At 58.5% G+C, this 23,621-nt stretch overlaps 2 protein-coding genes across 2 annotated transcripts in view; one reads left to right on the top strand and one right to left on the bottom strand.

Annotated features, from left to right (window-relative positions):
• Positions 1 to 3,480: 3,480 nt before the first annotated feature.
• Positions 3,481 to 7,144, top strand: CCL25 (C-C motif chemokine ligand 25). The gene is made up of 5 exons (XM_055125100.1): positions 3,481 to 3,771; positions 5,574 to 5,691; positions 5,788 to 5,885; positions 6,880 to 6,942; positions 7,021 to 7,144. The coding sequence occupies exons 1-5, from the start codon at positions 3,699 to 3,701 to the stop codon at positions 7,038 to 7,040; spliced, it is 372 nt and encodes a 123-aa protein (XP_054981075.1). The 5' UTR covers positions 3,481 to 3,698; the 3' UTR covers positions 7,041 to 7,144.
• A 1,464-nt stretch (positions 7,145 to 8,608) lies between these two features.
• Positions 8,609 to 23,621, bottom strand: part of FBN3 (fibrillin 3) — a 37,360-nt gene continuing 22,347 nt past the window's right edge. Inside the window, 16 exon segments of the mRNA XM_055124693.1 lie at positions 8,609 to 9,678; positions 12,247 to 12,400; positions 12,929 to 13,163; positions 15,413 to 15,532; positions 15,626 to 15,754; positions 16,060 to 16,176; positions 16,314 to 16,436; positions 17,447 to 17,572; positions 18,450 to 18,656; positions 19,239 to 19,364; positions 19,561 to 19,695; positions 20,961 to 21,083; positions 21,163 to 21,282; positions 22,789 to 22,914; positions 23,105 to 23,170; positions 23,300 to 23,452. Of these exon segments, the coding sequence (XP_054980668.1) occupies positions 9,340 to 9,678; positions 12,247 to 12,400; positions 12,929 to 13,163; positions 15,413 to 15,532; positions 15,626 to 15,754; positions 16,060 to 16,176; positions 16,314 to 16,436; positions 17,447 to 17,572; positions 18,450 to 18,656; positions 19,239 to 19,364; positions 19,561 to 19,695; positions 20,961 to 21,083; positions 21,163 to 21,282; positions 22,789 to 22,914; positions 23,105 to 23,170; positions 23,300 to 23,452 (2,399 nt within the window). The 3' untranslated portion in view covers positions 8,609 to 9,339.

The following is a 23,621-nucleotide window of genomic DNA, read 5'->3' as shown; positions in this document are numbered from 1 at the left end:
CGGAGCGGGGCGCCTGCCTTCCTGCCCGAGGCCGCCACGCCGCGTCCCCACGCCCGCAACCACGCGGAGCCGCGTCTCGGGCTCAGCGGACACAGCGCAGAGCCTTGAGCTGAGCGAGCCACAGCGGCGGGGACGGGGCTCGTTGACCACGCCCCGTTACAAACCTTTATGGCCACGTCCCATTTAAAAGCACTCTCCCTGCTGTACTACGGCAGATGGCCCCTTTAACAGCCCCGCCCACCTAAAACCTCGCTCACGCACCAAGTCCCACCCCCAGGCTAAGCCCCGCCCCGGCGCTAAGCCCCGCCCTCCCTCTCTGGGTTCCAAGAAAATAAAAGAGGATCCCGAGAGACATAGTCCAGCGTTTGCTTTGCAACCAGCAAGCCCGGGTTCGACCCCCCGCCCCGGCATCCCATAGGGTTCCCCGAGCGCTTCCAGTAGTAATTCCTGAGTGCAGAACCCGGAGGAACCTCTGAGCATCGTGGGGTCTTTGACCCCACCCTCCCAAAATGCTAACTAAATAAAACGGTCTGGAGAGATAGTACCGAGGGTAGGGTGCTTGCTTTGCATGCAGCCGACACGCAGACGACCGGTGTTCAGTCTCCACCCCACCCCACCCCACCAACCCGCCAAGAGTGATCCCTGAGCGCAGAGCCAAGAATTAGCCCTGAGCACGGCCAGGTGTGCGCCCCCTCCCCCTAAACCAAATAAAAGAAAATTTAACAGACTGCGTGCATGCAGTACAATATAGAGGAGGGCTGAGGCTCAAACCCCTGGCACTGAGCAGGAGCGGGGGTAACCCTCCACCCCAGTACAGAACGAGGAATAACCCCCATGTAGAAGGAGGGAAGGAGGAGGAGGGGAGGAAGGAAGAAGGGAGGGAGCCCCTAGTTTGGTTCCAAGACTTTAGACCGTCTTGGAGAGGACTGACGCTTTCCAGAGGCACGTGGGTTCAATTGTTTAGACTTCCGTTTGCCTCGAGGTGACGGTCACGTGGCCAGAGGCATTTGCGGAGTGACAGTCCCGGTGGCCTGGTACTTTCTCTTTCAGGAACTTAATGGTTAGGGAGTGTCCCTCTGCGTCTCTAAGGCCCCCTTGAATGAATCCTAGCATTTGGAGGGAGAAAGAGACCCGATTTCTTTATTTTGCCTGCGGCCCGGAATCGAAAGCAACAAAACCCATTTCTTTGTTCCCATTCCCACCCCTCCCCATTTGGTCTCCCTGGGTCATTTACACTTAAAAGACTGGCTCGTTTTTTTACAACTTCAGGAAGCTGGGGATGGGGGGGGAGGGTTGGTGCAGAAAGGCAAATGTTCTCCAAAGACTTTTTGGGGGTGCTTGCTACCCTTTCTTTTGGGGGGGTTACTTTTTGGGTCATACCTGGCGTTGCTTAGGGAAAATACTCAGGAAATTACTCCTGGCGGTTCTCTGGGGACTATATGGGATGCTGGGGATCAAACCCAGGTCAGCCACTTGCAAGGCAAATGCCCTCCTCGCTGTCCTGGCTATTTCAACCTTGCTACTTTAACCTTGCGCGGCAGAGCCTGGCAAGCTCCCCGTGGCATATTCGATATGCCAAATACAGTATCTATCAATAACGGATCTCATTCCCCTGACCCTGAAAGAACCTCCAATATGGCATCGTTTGTAAGGACTAGTAGGGAGAGGCTGCTAAAATCTCAGGGCTGGGACAAATGGAGACATTACTGGTGCCCACTCAAGCAAATCGATGAACAACGGGATGGCAGTGCTACAGCGATACTTTAACCTTCCCTTCTTTCCCTTTCTTGCCCTGAGAACCCTCCCTTTGGTCCAGGTGGCCCCCGAGCCTGGATCCTGGCAAATCCCATCTTTGCAAGCTGTTGTGCCCTGATCATCAGCATTAGCTCCTTCCCATCTTCCAAGTCCCAGGTGTGCCCAGGTATTGGCCAAGCCAAACGCACCCCCGCTGCCCCTGAAAGACAACACAGCGGGGAGGGCATTTGCCTAGCATGCAGCCGACCTGGGTTCAATCCCCAGCATCCTACATAGTCCCCGGGTACTGCCAGGAGTAACCCCTGAGCATCACCAGTGTGGCCCTCTTAAAAAAGTTTTTTTTTAATTATTCATGGTTGAGGTTCAGACGTACAATGTTCCAACACCCATTCCTTCACCAGTGTCTACTTCTGTCCACCAGTGATCCCAGTTTTTCTTCTGCACCCCCAACCTGCTTCTATGGAATGCACTTTTCTTTCTTGTTTCTTTTCCCATTTAAAGCTCTGTGGTTTGCAATAAAGTGTTGTTTTTTTTTTTCTGGTCTTTTTGGGTCACACCCTGCTATGCTCCTGGTCATGCTCGGGGGACCCATGGGATTGTCAGGGATTGAACCTGGGTCAGCTGCACACAAGGCATATGCCCTGCTGTACTATAGCTCAAGCCCTCGCAATAATGTTCTCAGAGGGTCTCATGCATGTCAGTTTCCCTCCTCTCAGCCCCTGGTCCTGGTCCAGAGCCATCATTTCCTTCTGCCATTATCATGGTCCTTTCCTCCACCTATCCCCTGGCCCCCCTGTTGCAAATTTCCCATTTAAATCTTTGGAACAATATTCCTCTGCTACATTCACATCGGGCATATGGAGAAACAAAATGACCCATTTCACCCAGCATGATACCCTGCAGATCCGACCAAACTGCATGACTCCATCTTTGTTCATGGCTGAGTAGTATTCCAATGTATATATCTCTCAAGGCTTTTTAAAAGTCTGTTTGGGGGTCTGCACTCAGGAATTATTCCCAGCGGTGCTTGGAGTACCCTATGGGGTACCAGGGATCTAACCAGAATCTGCTGCCTGCAAGACCAGCACCCTCCCCATTGTTCTATCTCTTTGGTCCTTACCAAGGCTTCTTTATCTAATCCCCTGGGTTATTTCAAAGATTCAGGCTATTGTAGATCACGCTGGGATGAGCATAGTCGCAGAGGTCTGCATAGGTGAACAGAGGTCTTTTCTGCATTGTGCTTGTGAACTCTTGGGGTATATTTCCAGCAGTGGAATTGCCTGGTCGTAGGGAAGAGAAATTTCTAGTTGTTTGGGGAATGTTCCCACACACACACACACATATACCCCCTCTCTGGATTAGGCCATGCAGTACTTTGCCCCTCTTCTCTACCCCCGGCAAATAGTCAGCTGGGTGCAAGGTGAGAGGATGAATCATCTGTATTATCGCTCGGGCAAGGATCAGATTTTTTTGTTTGTTTTGGGGCCACACCTGACCTAGGTTCAATTTCTGGCACCCCAAAAGTGTCCCCCGGATGAACGAGAGTGATACCCGAGTGCAGAGTCCAGAGAGCCCTGAACACCAGTGAGGTAGCTCAATACCCAAGGAGGAGAGAAAAGAAAAGAAAAGAAGGAAGAGAGAAAGTAGGTGGAGAGATCAGAGGAGGGTGAAGGGGGAGCAGGAGGGGCAGGGCGGCGGGGCAGCTGCTATAAAGGACAGATGGAACCTCTGGGCTGTGACCAGAACTGGGAGAAGCTCCAGGATACCCTGAGCTGTGGTGAGTCCGCCCCGAGTTCTTTCCAGGGACCCTCCAGTTGGCCTCGTGCCCCATCTGGTACCTCTGGGAGCCAGGGGTTCTGCACACTGTGGGCGCCTCTGCCGGACCCTCATCACCCGCATCGTGCACCCTCGGAGCCCCTGAGCGGGACCTCCCAGCTGGGACCATGGATGCACGGCTCCTCGTCACCCTGCTGCTTTGCTTCCTGGCCGTCTGGGCCCCTGCGGTGCAGCCTCAAGGTACTGCCCGGGTCTGAGCCCCCACTCTCCACCCTTTCCCCCTGCCCGGGCCCCTCCTCCAGGCAGCCTCCCGAGCCTGCCTCCACCCTTCTGGGGGACTACACCCAGGACTATGGAAACTTTGGGGGGCATTCTCAAGAGTGTCTGTGTGGTCTGAGTGGACCCCAACTCAGTGTCCAGAGAATATGGGGTGCAGCTGAGGCGGGGGTGCTCATACAGCCCTGGGTATACATGCAATGTCCTGGATAGAGGAAGGATCAGTGCTCAGAATCTCTGAGAACAGGGTTGGAGCGATAGCACAGCAGTTAGGGCATTTGCCTTGCACATGGTCGACCTGGGTTCGATTCCCAGCATCCCATAGGGTCCCCTGAGCACTGCCAGGGGTAATTCCTGAGTGCAGAGCCAGCAGTAACCCCTGTGCAATGCCGGGTGTGACCCAAAAAGCAAAAAAAAAAAAACAAAGAATCTCTGAGAACAATAGGGGGTCCCCCCATCTCGGGGGTTGCCTGCCCCGCCTCCCCAGAAATAAGAGTTGCCTTGAAGACTGGAGCCTCAGTTTCCCATGAGCATCCGATCCCTCAGCAATCCCCTCTCGCTGAAAGCAGGAGACAGGGACCCCCTGCCTGGTAATAACGTAACCAATGGGGCATGTCTCTGCCTTGTGTCCCCCGCCCCCCAACCCGCCATGGATGAGGCGAGAGTCACAGCCAGTTCTGCCAGGGAACCCTGGCAGCTGGGCAGGTTAGGGGGGCACAGAGACCCAGCATGAGGCCCGCCCCGCCTGCTCCCCAAAGTTTAGCCTTTGCCCTACCTGGGGAGGGCCCTGGCTGCTCCCATATTCTCACTATCACTATCCCAGGGGCCCTTTGACCCCGGGGGGGCCCTCACTTCCAGGATCTGCATCTAGGGAGCAGGTGCCAGAATTCCAGTGCCCCCGTGCCCTCTGGGGCCAAGGTTTGGGGAGGCAGGAAACGTGAGAGCTGGGGTGCTCCTCCCACCCCCTACACCCCATCCTTCCTGCTGCCGGCAGGGTTCAGACTCAGATGAGCGCTAGAGGGGGAGCATTTCGGAGCTCCTCAAAGGCCCTGGTAGCCCCTCTGCCCCCATAGATCCCACCTGCCCCCCCCCCCCAGCAATCGCTACTCTGACTCTGGCAGGACGGACAGGAACTGGAAGTCCCTCGGACACTGGGCCCTGTTCACTTGTTTGCCAAATGGGAACCCCTCTTTATTTGGGGGGCCACACCCGGGAATGCTCAGGGCTGACTCCTGGCTCTGCACTCAGGGGATCATTCCTGGTGGGGCTCAGGAAACCCTATGGGGTGCTGGGAATCAAACCCAGGTCAACCGCATGCCAGGCCAGCGCCCTCCCCATGGTCCTAGCATATTGCTCTGGTCCCCAGGAAACCAAGCATAGTACCCAGAATCTGGGGCCACCCCTGGTGATCCCCCACCGGCCCAGCTAGGTGACTCAACCCTGAGCAATTGTTGCAGTGATTGGCTACACCTCCCAGTTCGTGGAGGCGCCCCTCCACCCCTCACCCCCCCCAGAAAAGAGGTACCTGGACTCACCCCAGATGGCAAAGAGCCAGGTGGGGGCAGGAGTGGGGCGACCCTCGGAGCTGGGCATACTCGAAGTGACCCCAGCACCCTCGAAGTGACCCCAGCCCTCCGTGCCTCTCTGCCCTGGGCTCTCTGCTTCACCCCTGTTCCCTGCCCAGCTGTCCCTGGGTCTCTGCTGGGAGGGCCGCGTGGTATGCGGGGTGCCCCCAGTCCCCCGAGTGCATGTGATGCTGTCTGCAGGGGCCTTTGAGGACTGCTGCCTGGCCTACCACCGCCACATACCCTGGTCCCAGTTAAAGCTTGTCACCAGCTACCACTGCCAGCAAGTCAGCGGCAGCTGCAACCTGCCCGCCGTGATGTGAGTAGGGGTATGGGCAGCTTGGGGGGTGGGAGGGAAACCTGAACCCGCCCACCCCGCCCTCTCACCCTGGCGCCCCTCTCCCCCACCCGCCAGATTATTTCTACCCAAGAAGATCCTGTGCGGCCACCCCCGGGACAAGAATGTGCAGAGAGCCATCAGGCTCTTGGAGCGCCGGCGTAAGAAAAACCAAGGTGAGGGGGAGCCTGGTTCCTCAAGCTTCTCTGCCCCCCAAAAAGGGGAGGGTCACAGTTCAGCAACCGCTGATGCCCCCTCTCCCGTACTCCAAAAGAGCCATGTGGTGGGTGAGAGATGAGTGAACCCGCCTTTTTATTATAAAAAAAATATATATTGGGCTGGAGCTATAGTACAGTACGGAGAGCACTTGCTTTGCATATGTGGCTGACCTGGGTTCGAGACCCAACACTCCAAAGGGATCCGAGTCCCACCAGAAGTGATCCCTGAGCACAAGTACAGAGCCAGGGTCTGGAGCGATAGCACAGCGGGTAGGGCGTTTGCCTTGCATGCGGCTGACTCGGGTTCGATTCCCAGCATCCCATATGGTCCCCTGAGCACCACCAGGGGTAATTCCTGAGTCCATTGCCGAGTGTGACCCCAAAAGAAAAAAAAACTCAAGTACAGAGCCAGGAATAAGCCCTGAGCACCAGGCATGAACCCATCCCTCCAAATTTTGGGGGGGGCCACACCCGTCGGTGCTTAGGACTTACTCCTGGCTCTGCGCTCAAGGGTCACTCCTAGCAGTTCCCAGGGATCATCTGGGGTGCCCGGGAAAGAACCTGGTTAGTCTCAGGCAAGGCAAGCTCCCTCCCTGCTGTACTATCTCTCCAGTCCCTGGACTCCCTCTTTTAAGGAATATACAGTCATGGTCAAGAGACTGAAAAATGTCAACAGCAGGGGACTGAAGCAATAGCACAGTGGGTAGGGCGTTTGCCTTGCACGCGGCCGACCTGGCATCCCATAGGGTCCCCTGAGCACCGACAGGAGTAATTTGTGAGCGCAGAGCCAGGAGTAAACCCCTGTGTATCGCCGGGTGTGACCCAAAATGCAAAAAAAAAAAAAAAGTCAACAGCAAACTCATTGGTTTAAGTAACCACAAGAAGACTTCAGAGATGGCTGGATCCAGGTGCCGAAAAGGGATGGGAGCCTTGATCGCTTTCTCTTGCACAGGTTCTCCGACCCGGAAAAAGCTGGGTCTCCGGTTTCAGCCTAAGGTTTCCCGAGGCAATCAAGGTAAGGGGAAGGCTCTGGGTCAGCACCGGAGGCAGGAAGAGCTCACCTGAGGTCCTTACAGTGAACACTCCATCCTAGGTTCCTGTCTGCTGTCCTGATCCCATCCCCGCCGTCTTGGGGCTTCAGCAAGTTGACAGCGGCCCCGAGGCCCAAGGCCCACTTCCGATCTCAACAATCCCTCCAGGGGGGACCTGATCTCGACCTGCACGCCCCCAGACCCTCGGACATCCCCAGTGGGAGCCCTCCTGCCTGCTCTCAACCCTCCCCCCCCCCCGGCACCTGCAATGATGGAACGGGTGAGGATTTGCAGGGGCTGGTCTTACCTTAAATTCCTTCACTGCCAGGTCGGAGCATGGCTGGGAGCAGCGCAGGCGGACAGACATGACCCCCTGCCAGGTCACGCCTGCTCCAGGGAACTTTGTGTCCTTGAGTTTAAACCCTCTGCGGCCAGCCCTTCTCTACTGCTTTAAAATAAATCAGAACCCCCTTGTGATGTGTCTGAACGCGGGGTGCCATGATCTCGGGTGTTCTCAGCTCTCATAGCAGAGGAAACAGGTGAGCAGGGCTGGGTGGGAGTGTAACCCCACGTGTCCTAGCTGGGGACTTCGGAGGAGAGGCCACACCTCGTGGCGCTCAGGGGCTCACTCCTGGCAGTGCTTGGGGGACCCTCGGCAGCGCCAGGGATCAAACCCGTGTTGGCCAGCAGCCCCTTAACCCCCAGACTGTCTTTCTGGCCCCATAGCTGGTGGCTCTGAAATCTCCCTCCTGATCTCCCGGGTGGGGGATCAAACCCAGGGCCTCGCCCATGCTGGCGACGCTCAGCAATCCACTCCTCAAGGGGCCGGAACGATAGTACAGCAGAGAGGACACTTGCCTTGCAGGCATTTGACTGGGGTTCAATATCTGGCACCTCAGTGTATCCCCCGAGCACTGCCTGGAGTGAGCCCTGAGCACCGCAGGCTGTGACCCAAAAGCCAAAAATAAAGAGAAAATAGAAACCAGAATCCGGAGCTGCAGGGAATCCTGGGGTGCTCCCTTCCACAGCAGAGCAAAGCGCCCAGGCACCCCGGTCGGGGTACAGGTGGGGGTCTTCATCCAACTCTCCCTAGCTGGACCCTCGTCCCCCACCCTGAGCTGAGACCCAGCTCCCTAAAGCCACCCCCCTCTCCTCTCTGTGGACTGCCGAAATTAACCCCAAATAACTTTATTGTTGCATCCACTGTGATGTTTGCCAGCTCCCCCCATCCCGGGGTAGGTCATGAACACGACTGGGGTGTCCCCAACGCTGCTGAGGTCCTGGGGTGACCCCAGGAGCCTCTTCCTCCCCCAGCCACCACTTCCCAGTGTCCCGATGGCTCCTGGGGACGCAGTCACGTCGGGATGCGGAAGCCCAAGGTGGGTCCCGATTTCATCATCCTTGATGGACCCCGGTGTTCAGGGAGGGCGCGGGGTGCAAGGTGCATGCTTATCTCTTCCAGGAAACATGATATTGGGGTTACCACGGAGGTGGAGAAGGCTGGAGGTTGGAGCGGAGCATTTCCCGCTTCCTGAGTGTCGGGCTGCCTTGTACACTTGGGGATCCATTGATCAGTGCACCCCAGGCTGAGAACTTCCTGCCTCTGGAGACGGTGGCAGGGAGTGTGTGTGTGTGTGTGTGTGTGTGTGTGTGTGTGTGTGTGTGTGCGCATGTGCGTGTGTATGTGTGTATATGGGTATATGTGTACAGGTGTTTATATGTGTGTGAATGTGCGGATGTGTGTACATTATGTGTGTATGGATGTGTGTATGGATGTGTATGGGTGTGTGTATGTGTGTACATGTGTATGTAATATGTGTATATGCATGTGTGTATGGGTGTGCATGTGTGTGTTTGTGTATTTGTGTGTATGCGTGTGTGTATGCGTGTGTGGGGTGTTTATGTGTATTTGTAGTTGTGTATGGGTATGTGTATTTGTGTGTATATATGTATGTATGCATGTGTGAGTGTTTATGTGTATTTGTGTGTATGTCTGTGTGTATGGGGTGTGTATGTGTATTTGTGTGTATGTGTATGTATGCATGTGTGTATGGGTGTTTATGTATATTTGTGTGTATGGTGTGTGTGTATGTGTATGTGTGTGTGGGTGTTTATGTGTAATTGTGTGTATGTATGTGTGTGGGGGTGTTTGTGTGGAGGGTGTGTATGCATTTGCATGTATGTGTGTGTGAGAGAGAGGGGGGCAGGGTGCTGCTGAGGTCAGGCTTGGGGCGCCTCCCTGCTGTGCAGGACGGTCAAGACCCTGCTCCCTCAAACTCCCCGGAATAGAGTCGGGCTGGACTGTCCTTGCCGAGGGGCTGGAGGAAGAGACTCAGGGAAGGCGGGCGAGTGGGGGCCGGGCCAGAGGTGGGGGGCCCCCACTACAATACCTGGAACCGCAACTTTAGCCTCAGGGGCCCAGCCCGGGGGCCCAGTCGCATATCCGGCCGGGGACTCTCGGGCCTGGCTACGCTGGCCACGTCCAGCTGGTAGGTGCCCGGCCCCGGCTTCCGGCGCAGCTGGAGGGAGCTGAGGCCCCGACGGTGGCGGCGCAGGCGGAAAAGGCGGCGGCCGGTGCCCCCAACAATGACGTAGCAGCCCCAGGCCCCCGGGCCGGCCAGCGCAGACCGCAGGTCGAGGACGTGGCGGGCCTGGCGCAGGCGAGAGACGTCCAGGCTGAGAGTCAGAGGGGCTGTGGAGTCCAGGCTGGCCAGGCTCACCTGGGGACGGAGAACAGCGTCAGCGAGACGGCAGGGAGCCGGCAGGAACAGCTGGCCCTTCTCTCTCTCTTGTTGGTATTTGCCGGGCCATGCCTGGTGGCACTCGGGACCGTGCTGGGGATCGAACTCGGGGCTCCCCAACACACAGTCGGTGCTTTAGCCCACTGAGCCACCCCCTGTGCTTCTCCACTGCAGATGGGCTTCTTCCAAAACAAATACCCTCCCCCCACAAGAAAAAAGGGGGCCAGAGCCACAGTACAGTGGGGAGGGCATCTGCCTTGCACTTGGCCAACCTGGGTTCGATCCCCAGGGAATTGCCCGGCGTGAGCCCTGAGCACCTCCAGGTATGGCAAAAAGGGGGAAAAAAAGCAGAGGCGCTCTTTTCTCATGGGGGGGGTGGACCCCTGACCTCAAGCCTATGTTGACTGGTGATTTTTTTGGTGGCCACCACCCCCTGCTTCCTGGGGGCTTGAACCCGAGTTGGCCACAGCAAGGCAAAGGCCTTGACCCCCACCCCCTGCACACTCTCCATCCGGCCCATAGAGGTCACTCTGGGGGCTGGAGCAATAGCACAGTCGGGAGGGCATTGGCCTTGCACGTGGCCAACCTGGGTTCACTGGCCCTACCCAGCAGTGCTCAAGACTTACTCCTGGCTCTGTGCTCAGGGAGCACTCCTGGCAGGGCTCAGGAGACCCTATGTGTTGCCGGGAACCGGAGCGCCTTCCCTGCTGACCCTCCAGCCTTGTTTTCTGAAATTTTGGTTTTGGGCCACATTTGGCTGTGCTCAGGGCTGACTTCCTGGCTCTGTGCTCAGGGATCACTCCTGGTGGGGCTGGGGACCCTATGGGATGCTGGGTTGGTGCAAGGGAAACGTCCTCCCCGCTGTCCTGTCAGCTCTGTTTCATCTTTGTATCTGGGCTGTTCCCAGCAGTGCTCAGGGGCCCCGGTGGGGTCTGGGCTGGAAGCTGGGGCTCCTGCACCCAAAGCCTGACTCCAGCCTGTCTCCAGAGACGCAGCCATGAAACCACAAGGCCAGGTCCAGTGACGGACGGTGGTCAAAAGAAAGATGCTGGTTCCCTGGTGCAAAGCAGGGCTGGGGCGGGGACCTGGCCGGGGGCTCTGTACGGTGGGAGGCCTCAGGTCCTGCGATGCTCAGGACCCTCCCAGGTGGTTCCGGTGAAGGCTGGGGCCAGACAATCCACAGGGCAGCTGACAGCCTTTGGGTTCCCAGGTCTGCGGCACTTCCGGCAGCTCAGTGCCGGGAAGCCACTGTGTGTGGGGATGACAAACCCCTTTCTCTGCTGCCTCCAAGCCGCTCCGGGCCCTGGAAGCCAGCAGAGCCCGAGTGATCCGTGGGGTCTCCCAGGACCCACGAGCTAGCCCAGAGGTGATGATGATGTGCACTGTCACCCCTCAGCTCAGATGACATGCCGCTGGAGGGTGTGTGCATGCATGTGTGTGCATGTGTGTTTGTGTATGTTTGTGTCTGTCTGTAAGTGCGTGTGTGTATCTATGAGTATATGTGTTCATGTATGTGTCTGTGTCTATTTGTGTATGTTGTGCATGTTGCTTTATGTGTTTGTATATGTATGTCAATGTATGTGTGTGTGTGTATTTTGTGTATATCTTTGTGTATGTACATGTATATGTGTACACGTGTGCGTCCACATGTGCATGTGCCGGGGGAGGGGGGCAGGGAGTGCTGTCCCTGCAGTCTGATGGATGCTATTCAAGCATATGCTTTGACTGACCCCTCCTGGCTGACTGTGTGTATTGCAGGCAGAGTCAGGCACCTAGTTCTCTGCCCAAGACCTGCCCAACCCCAATTCCAGGACAAGTGCTAACCCCATACCCAGCAGCCGCAGGGGACTCTGACAGAAAATAACAATGGGCTAAAACAGGGCTGGAATGACAGCATGGCAGGAAGGGCACTTGCCTCGCATGCAGGTGACCTGGGTTTGATTCCTGACACCCCTATGTTCCCCTGAACCCCGCCAGGAGTAATTCTTGAGCACAGAGCAGGGAGTAAGCTCTGAGCTCTGCTGAGTGTGACCCCCAAACCCTCTTTAAAAGTCACATTAAAAAGAAAGGAAGACGGGGCCTGAATGATAGCACAGTGGGGAACGACTGCCTTGCATGCGGCCCACCTGGGTTTGTTCCCCGACATCCCATAGGATTTCCTGGGCTTCAACAGGACTGATCCCTGAGTGCAGAGCTGGGAATAATCCCTGAGCATTGCTGGGTGGCCCAAATACAAACAAACAAAACAGACAAGGGGTGTGTGTGGATACTCAGAGCCCACAGACACCACATTCAGGAAGTGAGGGGGTGACAAATTTGGGGGTGCAATCAGGATAGGGAGAGAACAAGGTTTTCTCCAGCACCCACGTGCCATGGAGAGGAATTTGGGGGAGTATCACCACAGAAGCTGGGTGGGAGGTGCCAGTGAGTGGGGTGCTGGGGCTTGTATCCCCCCAGTAGAGTTCAAACCCACAGGGCAAGTTAACTACTGTCCCCCGAGCCTATCCCTCACCCCCCACACCCCCACTCCCATGCCCCCTGTGGCACCTGATGGTCCCCGCTGGGCAAGCTGCGCCGAGCCCGATCCAGAGTGGGGGGCCCATTGATCCTGCATTCGTAGCAGGCTTCAGAGGGTTGCAGTTCCCCTTCTTCTAGGGGGTCCTGGGAGCCCCGGCTGAAGGCCGGGCTGGAGACACAGTGCCTGAATGAGGAAGCAGAGAAGGGGCAGGACTTCAGGCCCCAGGTGGGGGCTCCCCTGACACCCCTCCTCCAACACAGTCCTTCCGGAGCTGCACTGACCCCCGGGGGGGGGGGGACGGTGATGTCAGCATGCACAGGTGTCCGCGTGTGTGTCTCAGCTCACTTATGGGTGAGCCCTGGCACCGGGGTGACACGTGAGTGCACTTGGGGGCTGCGTTCCTGCGTGGCCCTGCAGGGGGGTGCCTGCATAGGCGAGGCCATGTGCACCCCGGGGTGCGAGCCTTGCTTGAGCGCTTTCCCAGCAGGCAGTGGGCGCCCCGCTGCTGCCCGTCCGCGGGGGCAGTGCGCGTGCCGGCCGTAAGGGGGCGCTGTGCGACCCGCTGGCCACAGCTGGGTCCAGCTCAGGCGCTCCTTTTTCTGGTCCCCTTGGTCGTGGTCGCTTCCCTGTGCCCACGTGGCTGCAGGCAGGGGCCCGTGGGAGTGGTGTTTGTTTTCCTTCTGAGGAGGGGTCGGGGTTGGCCTCACTCACCCTTGCCCAGCCCGGAAGAAGCCTGGGGGGCAGCCGCACAGGAAGCCTCCCGGCGCGTTGGCGCAGCCGTAGCTGCAGGGGACCCCTGGCGACGCGCACTCGTCCACGTCCTGGCAGCCGGCCAGCGCCTGGTCGAAGTCGAAGCCCGAGGGGCAGACACAGCGGAAGCTGCCCAGCGTGTTGTGACAGACGGCGCTGCCGCAGGCCTCGGGGGACAGGGCACACTCATTCTCATCTGGGGGCGGGAGGGGAACACAAAGGGGACAAGAGAGGGCGTGGGAGGGTGAGCGCAAGGGGCGGGGGGGGGGGGGGCGGGCACCGGATGCTGAAGCCCCACTTGGCTGATCTGTCTCCGCCTTAGGAGCCTAGAGCTAATGGTAGGAGCCCACTGCGGGGTGGTCAGCACCAAGCCCCAATCATGAGCATTCTGGGATCAATTTCTCAAAATTGCCCGGGGGTCCATACACAGAAATAGGTCTGAGCATGTTATGATATTTTGCTTTATTTTAAATATTAAAAAAGAATTATGCTCAGAAAAAAAAAAAAGAAATCGGTCTGGGTCTCTAGGTATGTTTTGGAGGGGATGCTCAGGGCTGACTCCTAGCTCTGCACTCAGGATCACTCCTGGCGCTGCTCAGGGGACCCTATGGGATGCCAAAGATGGAAGCTGAGTTGGCCGCGTGCAAGGCCAGCGCCCTCCCTGCTGGACTATTGTTCCTGGCCCTTTTAAGCTGATTTAGAAGTAGATTCTGCTCTTACTGGTGGTGAGGGGGATGATGAGGGCGACTGGTCCAGGCCACACGTCACAGCTAAGTGCATAGCAGGCACGGCCCAGGCCCGCTGCTGTCCCGCCCTCCTCCCCACTAGAGGGCAGCAGAACCGTCTCCAAGATACAAAGTGCCCCCGGCCACAAAGTGGGAGGGACTGGGTCACTAGCTGGGAGCTACTGGTCCAGCAGATCCCCAGCACAGCCAGGGATGGGTTCCTGACTTATTTGTAGCAGCCTCAGGACACCTGACGTAGGGCAGGGGCTGGGAGGCGCATGGCTGGAGAAAATGGGTAAGTCGGAGGAGGCCCCAAGCAAGGAGTGGGAAGTGGAGAGAAGGTTGACCCCTGAGGTGGCAGGTGCGTGGGACAGCCAGGTTACAGAGACCAGGACTGAAGGAGTGGCCTGGAGGGCCAGGCAGTGGTGCACAGGGCAGGGTAGGTGGACGCGGTGGGAAGGGGATAGGGGGGTTGGGTCCTTCTAGGGATGGGGCAGGGGAGAGGGATGGGATGAAGATTGCAGAGTGGCAGCAGGAGAGGTGATGAGACCAAAGATGAGGGAGCCCTGGGGCAGCAGAGAAGCATGTGCTGGTCAAGTTCAGGGCTTTCTGCTACAGCCGAGGCCAGGATACAGAAGCACCTTCCAACCGCCACGGCCTAACTCTGTCCATGGCAGACATCACCAATCAACAGCGCTGGACCCACAGACATCACCAATTACAGCACACATTAGAGATATCGCCAATCAGTCACTGCACCATCACAGACATCACCAATCAATCACAGCACCATAGACATCACCAATCAACTACAGCACCATCACAGACATCACCAATCAGCACCATCACAGACACCCCCAATTATAGCGCCCATCATAGACATTATCAATCGATAACCACACTCATGACCACCCATCAATTACAGCACTCATCCCAGCTACCACAGACATCACCAATTCAGCACCAATCGCAGACGGCATCAGCGAATGCAGCACTCATTCCAGCCACTATAGACATCATCAATCGATCACCACACTCATCGCAGACCTCACCAATCAATGACAGCACTCGTTCCAGTAACCACAGATATCATCAACCACAGCTTTTGTTCCAGCCACTGCAGGGGTCCCAGTCACAGCAGTGGCCCCTGCCACCAAAAGACATCACCAACCACTGCACTCATCCCAGCCACGACGATCACAGCAGGGGTCCCAGACATCACCGACCAATCATGGCACTCGTCCCAGCCATGACGATCACAGCAGGGGTCCCAGACATCACCGACCAATTATGGCACTCGTCCCAGCCACCACAGACCTCACTGGCCACAGCACTTATTCCAGCCACTACAGCACCACCAGCCACTGCACTGGTGCCCCAGCCCCTGGAGAATCACTAATCTCCCCAGACACCACTAGCGGACGTCAGTCATCACCAACCACAGCCCTCTCCCAAGGCATCCCTTGTGGTCATCCTGGTCACCACAGACATGATCAATCACGGCACACCTGCAGCCACTACAGGTCGATCTTGGATTCCTTCTCAAGTCCCCCAAGGACGATACACTGCCCCCCACCCCCGCTGCACTCCCCAGCAGTGAGGGGGCTCAGTGCTGCACAGGCTGGCCCGTGGCACCCGAGGGTGGCTGTGCTCATCATAACACCCCCGCACCTGGACCAGACGGGGCTCTGGGCTTCCTGCTGGCCCCCACGCCACTCACCCACACACTGGCTCCACTGGGAGTGCACAGTGAAGCCTGGGGGGCAGTGGCAGCGGTAGCCCCCGGGCTCGTTCTGACAGCCGTGCCGGCAGCCGTGGGGCCCGTTGCATTCATCCACATCTGCGAGGAAAAGGGAGGGCGTCACGTGGAGCCCGCCCCCGCCCCCGCAGCCCTTCCCAAGCCGAGACCCCCCACCCCAAAGCGCAGCGCTACCTTCACAGCCACGGCCTGATCTGTCCGGGGTGAAGCCTTTCGGGCACTCGCAGCTGAAGCTGCCCGGGGTGTTGCGGCAGTGCGCATGCGGCCCGCACAGGCCTGGCTGGCTCAGACACTCGTCACTGTCTGCAGGGGGCAGAGGGCGGGCAGGGCTGCCTGCAGGCTCGAGGCTCAGGCCGGACACCCCACATGCCTGGGTGGTTGGGTCAGAGGGATGCCTGCGGGTGGGTGGGCCCCCTGAGTCCCCAAGGAGAACAAGGGACCCTGACGTTCCGGATGCCGGTAGGACGCAGGCGCACGAGGAACCCTGTGTGTCCCCCATGTCCCGCACGCACAGGCTGACTGCTGGCTACTTCTGTCCCCCACCCGGCAGTGCCAATGGGGGCTGCCGGCCAGCTGCCATCTAGGGGTGTGGGAGGGCGGGGGCTCACCGAAGCAGGCCTGGTGGTGCTGGGTGAAGCCGGGGGGACAGCGGCAGACGAAGGCCCCGATGGTGTTGACACAGAAAAACTGGCAGTTGTGGCGCCGGGATGAGCATTCGTCGATGTCTGCGCACAGATGTCCCCAGGGTGCTCAGGGCAGCACGGGGGACCGGGGCTTGTGCGGGGCAAGGGGTGCCCCTCGAGCTGGTACCCCCATAGTACGGAAGGGAGCCCGAGGGGGCACGATGGAGGGGGGATGTCACCTCCGCAGCGTCTGCCTCCCTCCTCCGGCAGGTAGCCCCGGGGACAGGCACACAGGAAGCTGCCCTCGGTGTTGTGGCAGAAGAAAGCGCATGGCTTGGGGGTCTGGCTACACTCGTCCACATCTGGAGGGCACAAGGAGAGTCAGACGGACCGTTTTGGAGGGGCTCCACCAAGGCTCTGTGTCCTGGGGGCCCATGTGATATAGGGCAGCTGTGAGGGTGTTTGCCTTGCATGCAGCCAGTCTGGGTTTGATCCAGGCATCACACACTGCTGGGTGTGACCCAAAACACGGAAAAAAACTGTGTCTTACATCAGGAATTGGCACAATCTTTTTTTTTTTTTCTCTTTTCCCCTCTCTCCCTGTAAAATGCCATAGATGGGGTGGGAGATGAGTCAAGAGGCCAGCATGGATGCTTTGCAGGTGGGTTTCCTGGCACTGAGTGATCCTGAGCACCACCAGAAATGGCCACGCCCCCCGCCACACACACACACACACACACACACACACACGTCAAAGAAAATGTTTTATTTTGGTGGGCTGTGCGGGCCCAGTTCTAAAGACTCAACTCTCCCCTAGTAGCAGAATTCAGCCACAAAGGGGTCAGGAGCCCAGTGGGCATCCCCATGTCCCAATAAAACTTTATCAACAAACCACAAGCAAGGGGCCGGAGTTTGCCAAGCCCTGTCTTCAGTAGATGCCTGCGACACAACATAATAGGACATTTTAGGATGTGCAGAGGAACAGGAGGGAAGTGGCCCAAGCAGGGCGGCAGGGAAGGAGCCCCGATGCTCTGCTTCCAGGTTGCATTTTCTGTCACTGCTGCACAGGTGCCGGTGGTGGTGCTGGGGCTGCAGCGACGGTGCCAGAGAGAGAGCTCTGCCCTCACACTCACTGGGCATAGGTGCATCCCGGCCCCTTGTTTATCTCTTTGTTTAGGTTTGTGGGTCACTCCCAGTGGCGTGTGTGTGTGTGGGGGGGGGAGGATGCACTTGGCAGAGCTCAGGGCAGGGTTGGGATGGACCCTGGTGTGCCCCATGGTGCCCTCAGAGCCATGTTCCCCCCACCCTGCTTGTCATTTTTCTTATGGGAAGAGGGTGCGGGGGGTTCAGGCGTTGTGGGGGCAGGGCTCACCCAGGCAGGTGGTGGCGTCAGCGTCGGCGGTGAAGCCGGCCTGGCAGCGACAGTGGAAGGAGCCCAGGCTGTTGATGCACTCGCCGTGGGGACACAGGGACGCGAGCATGTGACACTCGTCCACATCTGGGGAGCACAGGGCTCAGCTAGCGGGGGCCGGGGGGGTTCCAGGTCTCTGCCTGCTGGCCCCCGGGACAAGCCCCACATCCCCTCCTGCCTTGGCCCTCCGTGCTGCAGGGAGCCAGGCTCAGGGACACTCAAGTGCTGCAGGCTGCACTGCCCGCACCCCAGGAACCCCTGCATGCTCCCTCCTGGGACCTGGCCTCACCCAGATCACACAAACACACTCACACACACAACACATATACATCCACACACACAGAAACACACATTCACACACACTCATACACTCACACATACACATACATACATACACACCAACACACACATACATTCACACACATGAACACCCTCAATATACAAACACACACGTACACTCAATCTTACACATATACATATTCACACACTCACACAATGCGTGCACACACACATACTCACACAGAAACATGCACAATCACTCACACACTCATAACACACGTTCACACATATACTCACAGTACAGTCACACACACAGACACACAACGCAAACACACCAGCCTGACACTCATGAGTCTGCACAGAGCACAAGACTCGTGTGACATACAGACACAGACACACGGCACCCAGGCTGGCTCCCACCCATCAGATCCACACACTGTGCCCACCGAATCCACACCCTGCACCACCAGATCCACGCCCTGCACCCGAGTCCATGCACTACACCCACCAAATCCACACAGTGCACCCTCTGGATCCATGCACGGTGCCCACTTCAAGAATTCACTCCACCCAAGCACAAACCTCCACCCTCCAGATTCCCGCCCCTCGCACCCACCCCCCCACACGCGCGCAGGGAGGAGAGGCTGGGGATGGCCCACCCCGTGCCCAGAACACAAATACGCACCTCGGCCCTCGGCCGTGTAGCCCGGGCCGTGGGGGCACAGCGTCCTGTGCGCGGGGGTGCCCGGCAGGGGACAGAGCTCACAGTGGGGCCCCCAGCCCCGGCCGCCCCCACAGCAGCACTCGGCGTGGGTGACCGGCTCCCCGCCACTCCACCGGGACTGGCAGGCCGCTGGCAGCACCTCAGAGAAGCAGGGGCCCCGCCGGACATCTGCGGAGAACAGGGGAGTGTGGGGGCAGCAGATACAGGGGCCCCTCCTCCCAGCACCCTGAGGGGTGGGCGCCTCTGCACGGGCTCCCAGACACGTGTGTGCGCGCCTTCTTCCAAGTTTTTGTTTTGTTTGGGGGCCACACCAGGCAATGCTCAGGGGTTCCTCCTGGCTCTGCACTCAGGAATTACTCCTGGCAGTGCCCGGGGGACCATATGGGATGCTGGGGATCTAACCGGGTGGGTCGGTGTGCCAGGCAAGCGCTCTCCCTGTCTTACTGGTCCCTCTGACCCCAAGTCTTTATCTTTTGGAGGAAGGTTACTGAAGTCACACCCAGCTCAGAGGACCAGGTGTGGTGCCTGAGATTGAATCTGGGGTTGGTTGCATGCAAGGTGGGTGCGCTACCCACTGCACCACCTCTCCGGCACCCAAGTCTTCCTTGCCGGGTGGCTCTGTAGCCAGGGCTGCAGATTCCCAGAAGTTTTCTCAAAGGGAACAGCACTAGACTGAGCAGAGCAAGTGGGTGAGGGTCCATGGGCTGAGTATCCCGTCACGAGTGGGGGTGCGGGCCCGGTTGCACTCACCGTGGCAACTGGTGAGGGCAGGACTGGGCCGGAAGCCGGGGTTGCAGTGGCACCGGAAGCTGCCCACCGTGTTGATGCAGCGGCCATTGGCGCAGGGACGGGGCTCAGCACCACATTCATCCTCATCTGAGGCGGGAGGTTGCAGGCAGGCCGGCCGGGGAGGAAGGGGGAGGCCCGAGACCCCCGAGCCGGCCTCCCTGACTGCCTGGTAGGGCTCGCCCGTCCAGGGCCACCTCCAGGGCCGGCTCCCCGCGGCCTGCGACCTCGTCTGCCCTCCGTGGGGGGCTAAAGGGACATCCCTGAACTCGGAAGCCACAGTTACCTGTGCAGCCTTCCCCAGCACCGGGCTGGGGTCGCAAGCCCGGGGGACAGACGCAGGCGAAGGTGCCGATGAGATTCTTGCACAGCATGCCCTGGGCGTGACAGTCCTGCTGCCCCGCAGCGCACTCGTCCACGTCTGCAAGAGGGGCGGGGCCGGGACCACGAAGAAGGGGCGGGGCGGTAGGTAGGGCCATGGAGAGGGGCGGGGCGTAGGCGGGGCCGCGTATAGGGCGGGGTCAGCGCAGGATGGGCGGGGAGATGGGTGGAGCCAGGACGCGGAGGGCGTGGCAGTGGCGAGCGAGGACAGGGAGGGTGGGGTAGTAGGTGGGGCCGTGATAGGGGTGGAATGGTTAGGCCGGGGTAGGGGCAGGTCCAGGGGTTTAGACGGGGCAGAGAGGGGACGGCCATTGGGTCAAAGGGTGGGGATGGGATGACGAGAGGTTGGGGGCATTGCACAGTTAAGGGACGGGGTATGGGGGGATTGCACGGTCGCGGTGGTTCAAGGAGTGGGGGAATTGGATGGTCCGGGTGGGTCAAAGGGTATGCCATGTGGGATGGATGGGGAAAAATAAGGAATCGATGGGGGGCAGGGGAGGAAAGATGGCGGGGGTAGGTCAAGGGCAGGCAGGAGAGTTGGCCAGGTGCAGTGAGCCCTGGATGGCCTCGCATGGGGCCACCCCTCTCGGCCTTGCTGTGGTGTCCCAAAAAGTCAAAGGTGGCCCCAAACACCCCATTTCCCGGCAGGGGTCTCTGTGACTGTCTGCAGCACGGTCGCTGCTGGGGAACAAGTGGCAGCCTTGGGGCCAGAGAGAGAGTACAGTGGGGAGAGTGTTTGCCTTGCAACGGGGCTGACCCAGGTTCGATCTCCGGCTTCCCATAGGGTCCCCGATGCACTGCCAGGAGGAACCCCTGAGCATCACTGGATGCTATCCAAAAAGCAAGACCAAAACCAAACACAAAACAAAACAAACAAGTGGCAGCCTTAGGGCTCATCGCTCGCACCCTCTTACTGGGGGGATGGGAGCGGGACTCGGGGGCCAGGAAATTCCTTGTGGTGGTGGCAGCGGCAGCAGTGCTTTTCTGTTCTTGGGGCCCGAACCATAGCACAGCGGGGAGCACACTTGCCTTACATGCAGGTGACCCGGGTTCGATCCCCGGCATCCCCGATCCCAGCCCCAGCAGGAGACATCCCTGAGCGCCACTGTGTGGGACCCCACAACACACCCCGGTCTTGAGCTTTGGGTGCTGGCCAGAGCGGCCAACACCCATTTTCTTGCCAGCAACATTCACAAAGAGCAGTAGCAGCAGGGTCAGCACCCCGCACCCGCACCCCCGGCCCAGCGAGCGCCCCCTCACTATTCCTGCCCACCCTCTGAGCCAGGGATCGTGCGAGGTCCCCACCTCGGCACATGGCGCCGTCCTCCCGCAGGGCGTACCCTGCTGGGCAGATGCACACATAGGACCCCTCCGTGTTGACGCAGCGGAAGGCGCAGAGCAGCGGGTTCCAGGAACACTCGTCGATGTCTGCAGAGGCCATGGAGTCAGCCTGGGTCACCCCCACTCGCCAGGTGCAAGGAGGAGGGACAGACAGGCGGGTTTGTACCCTCGCACGTCATCAGGGGTCCCGGCTCAAAGCCATCGGAGCAGGCACACTCGAAGCCTCCCTCGACGTTCGTGCAGGTCCCTTCCCCGCACGGCTGCCTGACGGAGCACTCGTCTGTGTCTGGGTAGGGGGTTGGGGGGTGCTGAGTGCCTGCAGAGACCCATCACTAGGCATGTCCTAGTGATCTGCCTGCGGATGGCCCCAGACCCCACAGGGCCTTCTGGGCAGGATACAGGAGAGGGGGGCAGGTGTGGGTGTGAGAAGGGAGGGAGACAGGAAGAGGTGAAGGCGGGAGTGAATGAGCAGATGAGGGAACGGGGTTCCAGAGAAGTGAATGAAGAAGGTGGATGAGCAAGTGCATGAAGGCATGAGGGAGAAGGGAACAAGCCAGTGGTCAACAACAAAAAGGATGAGTCAAGCCATCAGTGAATGAGCCAGTGAGAGTGTGGATGTGCCAGTGAAGGAATCCATGAGAGTCTGTCAGTCTTGGAAGGCAGGGGCCGGAGCGATAGCATAGCGGGGAGGGAGTTGGCCTGGCACATGCCCAACGCAGCTTCGATCCCCAGCATCCCACAGGGTCCCCCAAACACCACCAGGAGTGATGCCTGAGTGCAGAGCCAAGACCAGGAGTAACCCTTGAGCATAGGCAGGTGTGGGGACCCCGACACCCCCCAAAAATGTCTGTGAAGGCAAGCTTGAGTAGGTGAATGAGTGAATAAATGGATGAGCTGCTGAAAAAGCCAGCATCAATGACTAATAACGTGTATAGAAAGGTGGAAAAGAAATGATATTTAGGAATACCTGGTTGAATGCATGCATGAGAAAAATGCGTGAGGGAGGGAGCGAATGATTGAAAACAAAAGAGTGAGTGAAATGAATCAATAGTCAGTCAGTGGGCCAATTAATCCATCAATGAGCATGAAAATGCACGAAAAAGGAGTACAGAAATGTGTATAGCTGAACAAGTGAGTGCGGGCATGAGAAAATCAATGAGCAAGGGAATGGAGTAATGAAAGTGAATATATAAGAGCAAATGAATACAAATATATGAATACACGAACGTATAAATAAAAGAACAAACAGGAGGGACTGGAGCATAGTCAGTGGGGGAGGGCATTTGCTTTGCACACGGCTGACCCGGGTTCAATGCCCGGCATCCCATAGGGTCCCCCGAGCACCGCTAGGAGTGATTCCTGAGTGCAGAATCAGGAGTAACCCCTGAGTCTCACTGAGAGTGACCCAAAAAGTCCCCCCCCCAAAAAAAGAAAACCAGTAATTAGGAGAAAACACGCATGAGGAAATGAATGAGCAAATGAGTGAATGAAAGTGTGTGTAGACATATGAATGAATCAATCCACACATGTGCAGATATGGAAACGGGATGCGTGCGCAGGCAAATGAATGAGTGAATCGGCCAACTCCATGAATGAGTGAGTGCCTGAGCGAGCAGACAGAGGTGTGAATGCTGGAGGCCACGCATGCTTCGATACAAGAGCACAAGTTTTAAGTGAACAGAAGTGAACCGAGAGAAGGGATAAGTGGACAGGGAGCGAGGCCAGGACCTAGCCTCGGTGGGGATCTGCCCTGCCCGTCCCCACCCCATGCCCCCAATTCCTGGTGGCTCACCCACGCAGTTGAGACCCGTCACGTCCAGGTGGGAGCCGGGAGGACACTCGCAGCGGAAGGAGCCATCGGTGTTGATGCAGAGGCCGCCGCTGCAGAGCTGGGGCTTCTCCACACACTCGTTCACGTCTGTGAGCAGCAGGGCGCGGGGGTGGTCATGCACTCGCGGCTCCCAAGTCTCCTCCTCCTTTCCTTGCCTGAGAGGCCGGCGCCCACCCTCCCCCCAGCACCTAGGAAGCCTGAGAGTCCCAAAGCTGGGCGGTGCCCAGATGGGAAGCTTGGATGGGAGGGAAATGGGGGTGCGGGGAGGGGGGCTCACCTTCTTGAGAGTCATCTGGGCCTGGGACTACCCCGTGGCCAAAGGGGCAGAGCTCCTGAAAGGCAGCTGGACCCGGAGGGGAAAAGGGTGGGTGAGGTCTAGGGGTCAAGGGAGGTCCCAGACCCCCCCCCAGAATGTGGGTGAAGATGGGACAAAAATATGGGGGAGCTATAAGGGCAGATGGGGGGCACTCACCACTGCCCTCCTGAGGACACAGCTCACAGGGGTCGTTCCAGCCCTCGCCTGGACTCTTGCTGCAGCAGCACCGAGACTTGGTGGTGTTAAAAGCTCTGGGCATCGAGCACTTGCCAGCCTCGAAACGGGTGAAGCAGAAACTCTGCCTCGTGTCTGTGAGGCGGTGCCCGAGGGGGGGGGGGGAAATGCCGGGAGGGGCGGGGCGTCAGCTGCTTTGGTTGCCCTGGGCCCTCCCTGCAGCCAATCAGACACGGGTGAAGCAAAAACTCTGCCCAGGAGAAAATACCAGAAAGGGCATGGCGCTAGCTGCCTTGGCTTCATT

Source organism: Sorex araneus, chromosome 2 (assembly GCF_027595985.1).
Source record: "Sorex araneus isolate mSorAra2 chromosome 2, mSorAra2.pri, whole genome shotgun sequence".
Taxonomy (NCBI): domain Eukaryota; kingdom Metazoa; phylum Chordata; class Mammalia; order Eulipotyphla; family Soricidae; genus Sorex; species Sorex araneus.
Note: the sequence above shows the minus strand (reverse complement) of the source record. Positions and strands in the feature narration are given on the sequence as shown.

Coding starts and splice junctions, on each gene's coding strand:
- CCL25 (XM_055125100.1), top strand. CDS start 3,699: ATGGATGCACGGCTCCTCGTCACCCTGCTGCTTTGCTTCCTGGCCGTC. Junction 3,772..5,573: donor CCCTGCGGTGCAGCCTCAAG/GTACTGCCCGGG, acceptor TGCTGTCTGCAG/GGGCCTTTGAGGACTGCTGC. Junction 6,943..7,020: donor GGTTTCCCGAGGCAATCAAG/GTAAGGGGAAGG, acceptor ACTCCATCCTAG/GTTCCTGTCTGCTGTCCTGA.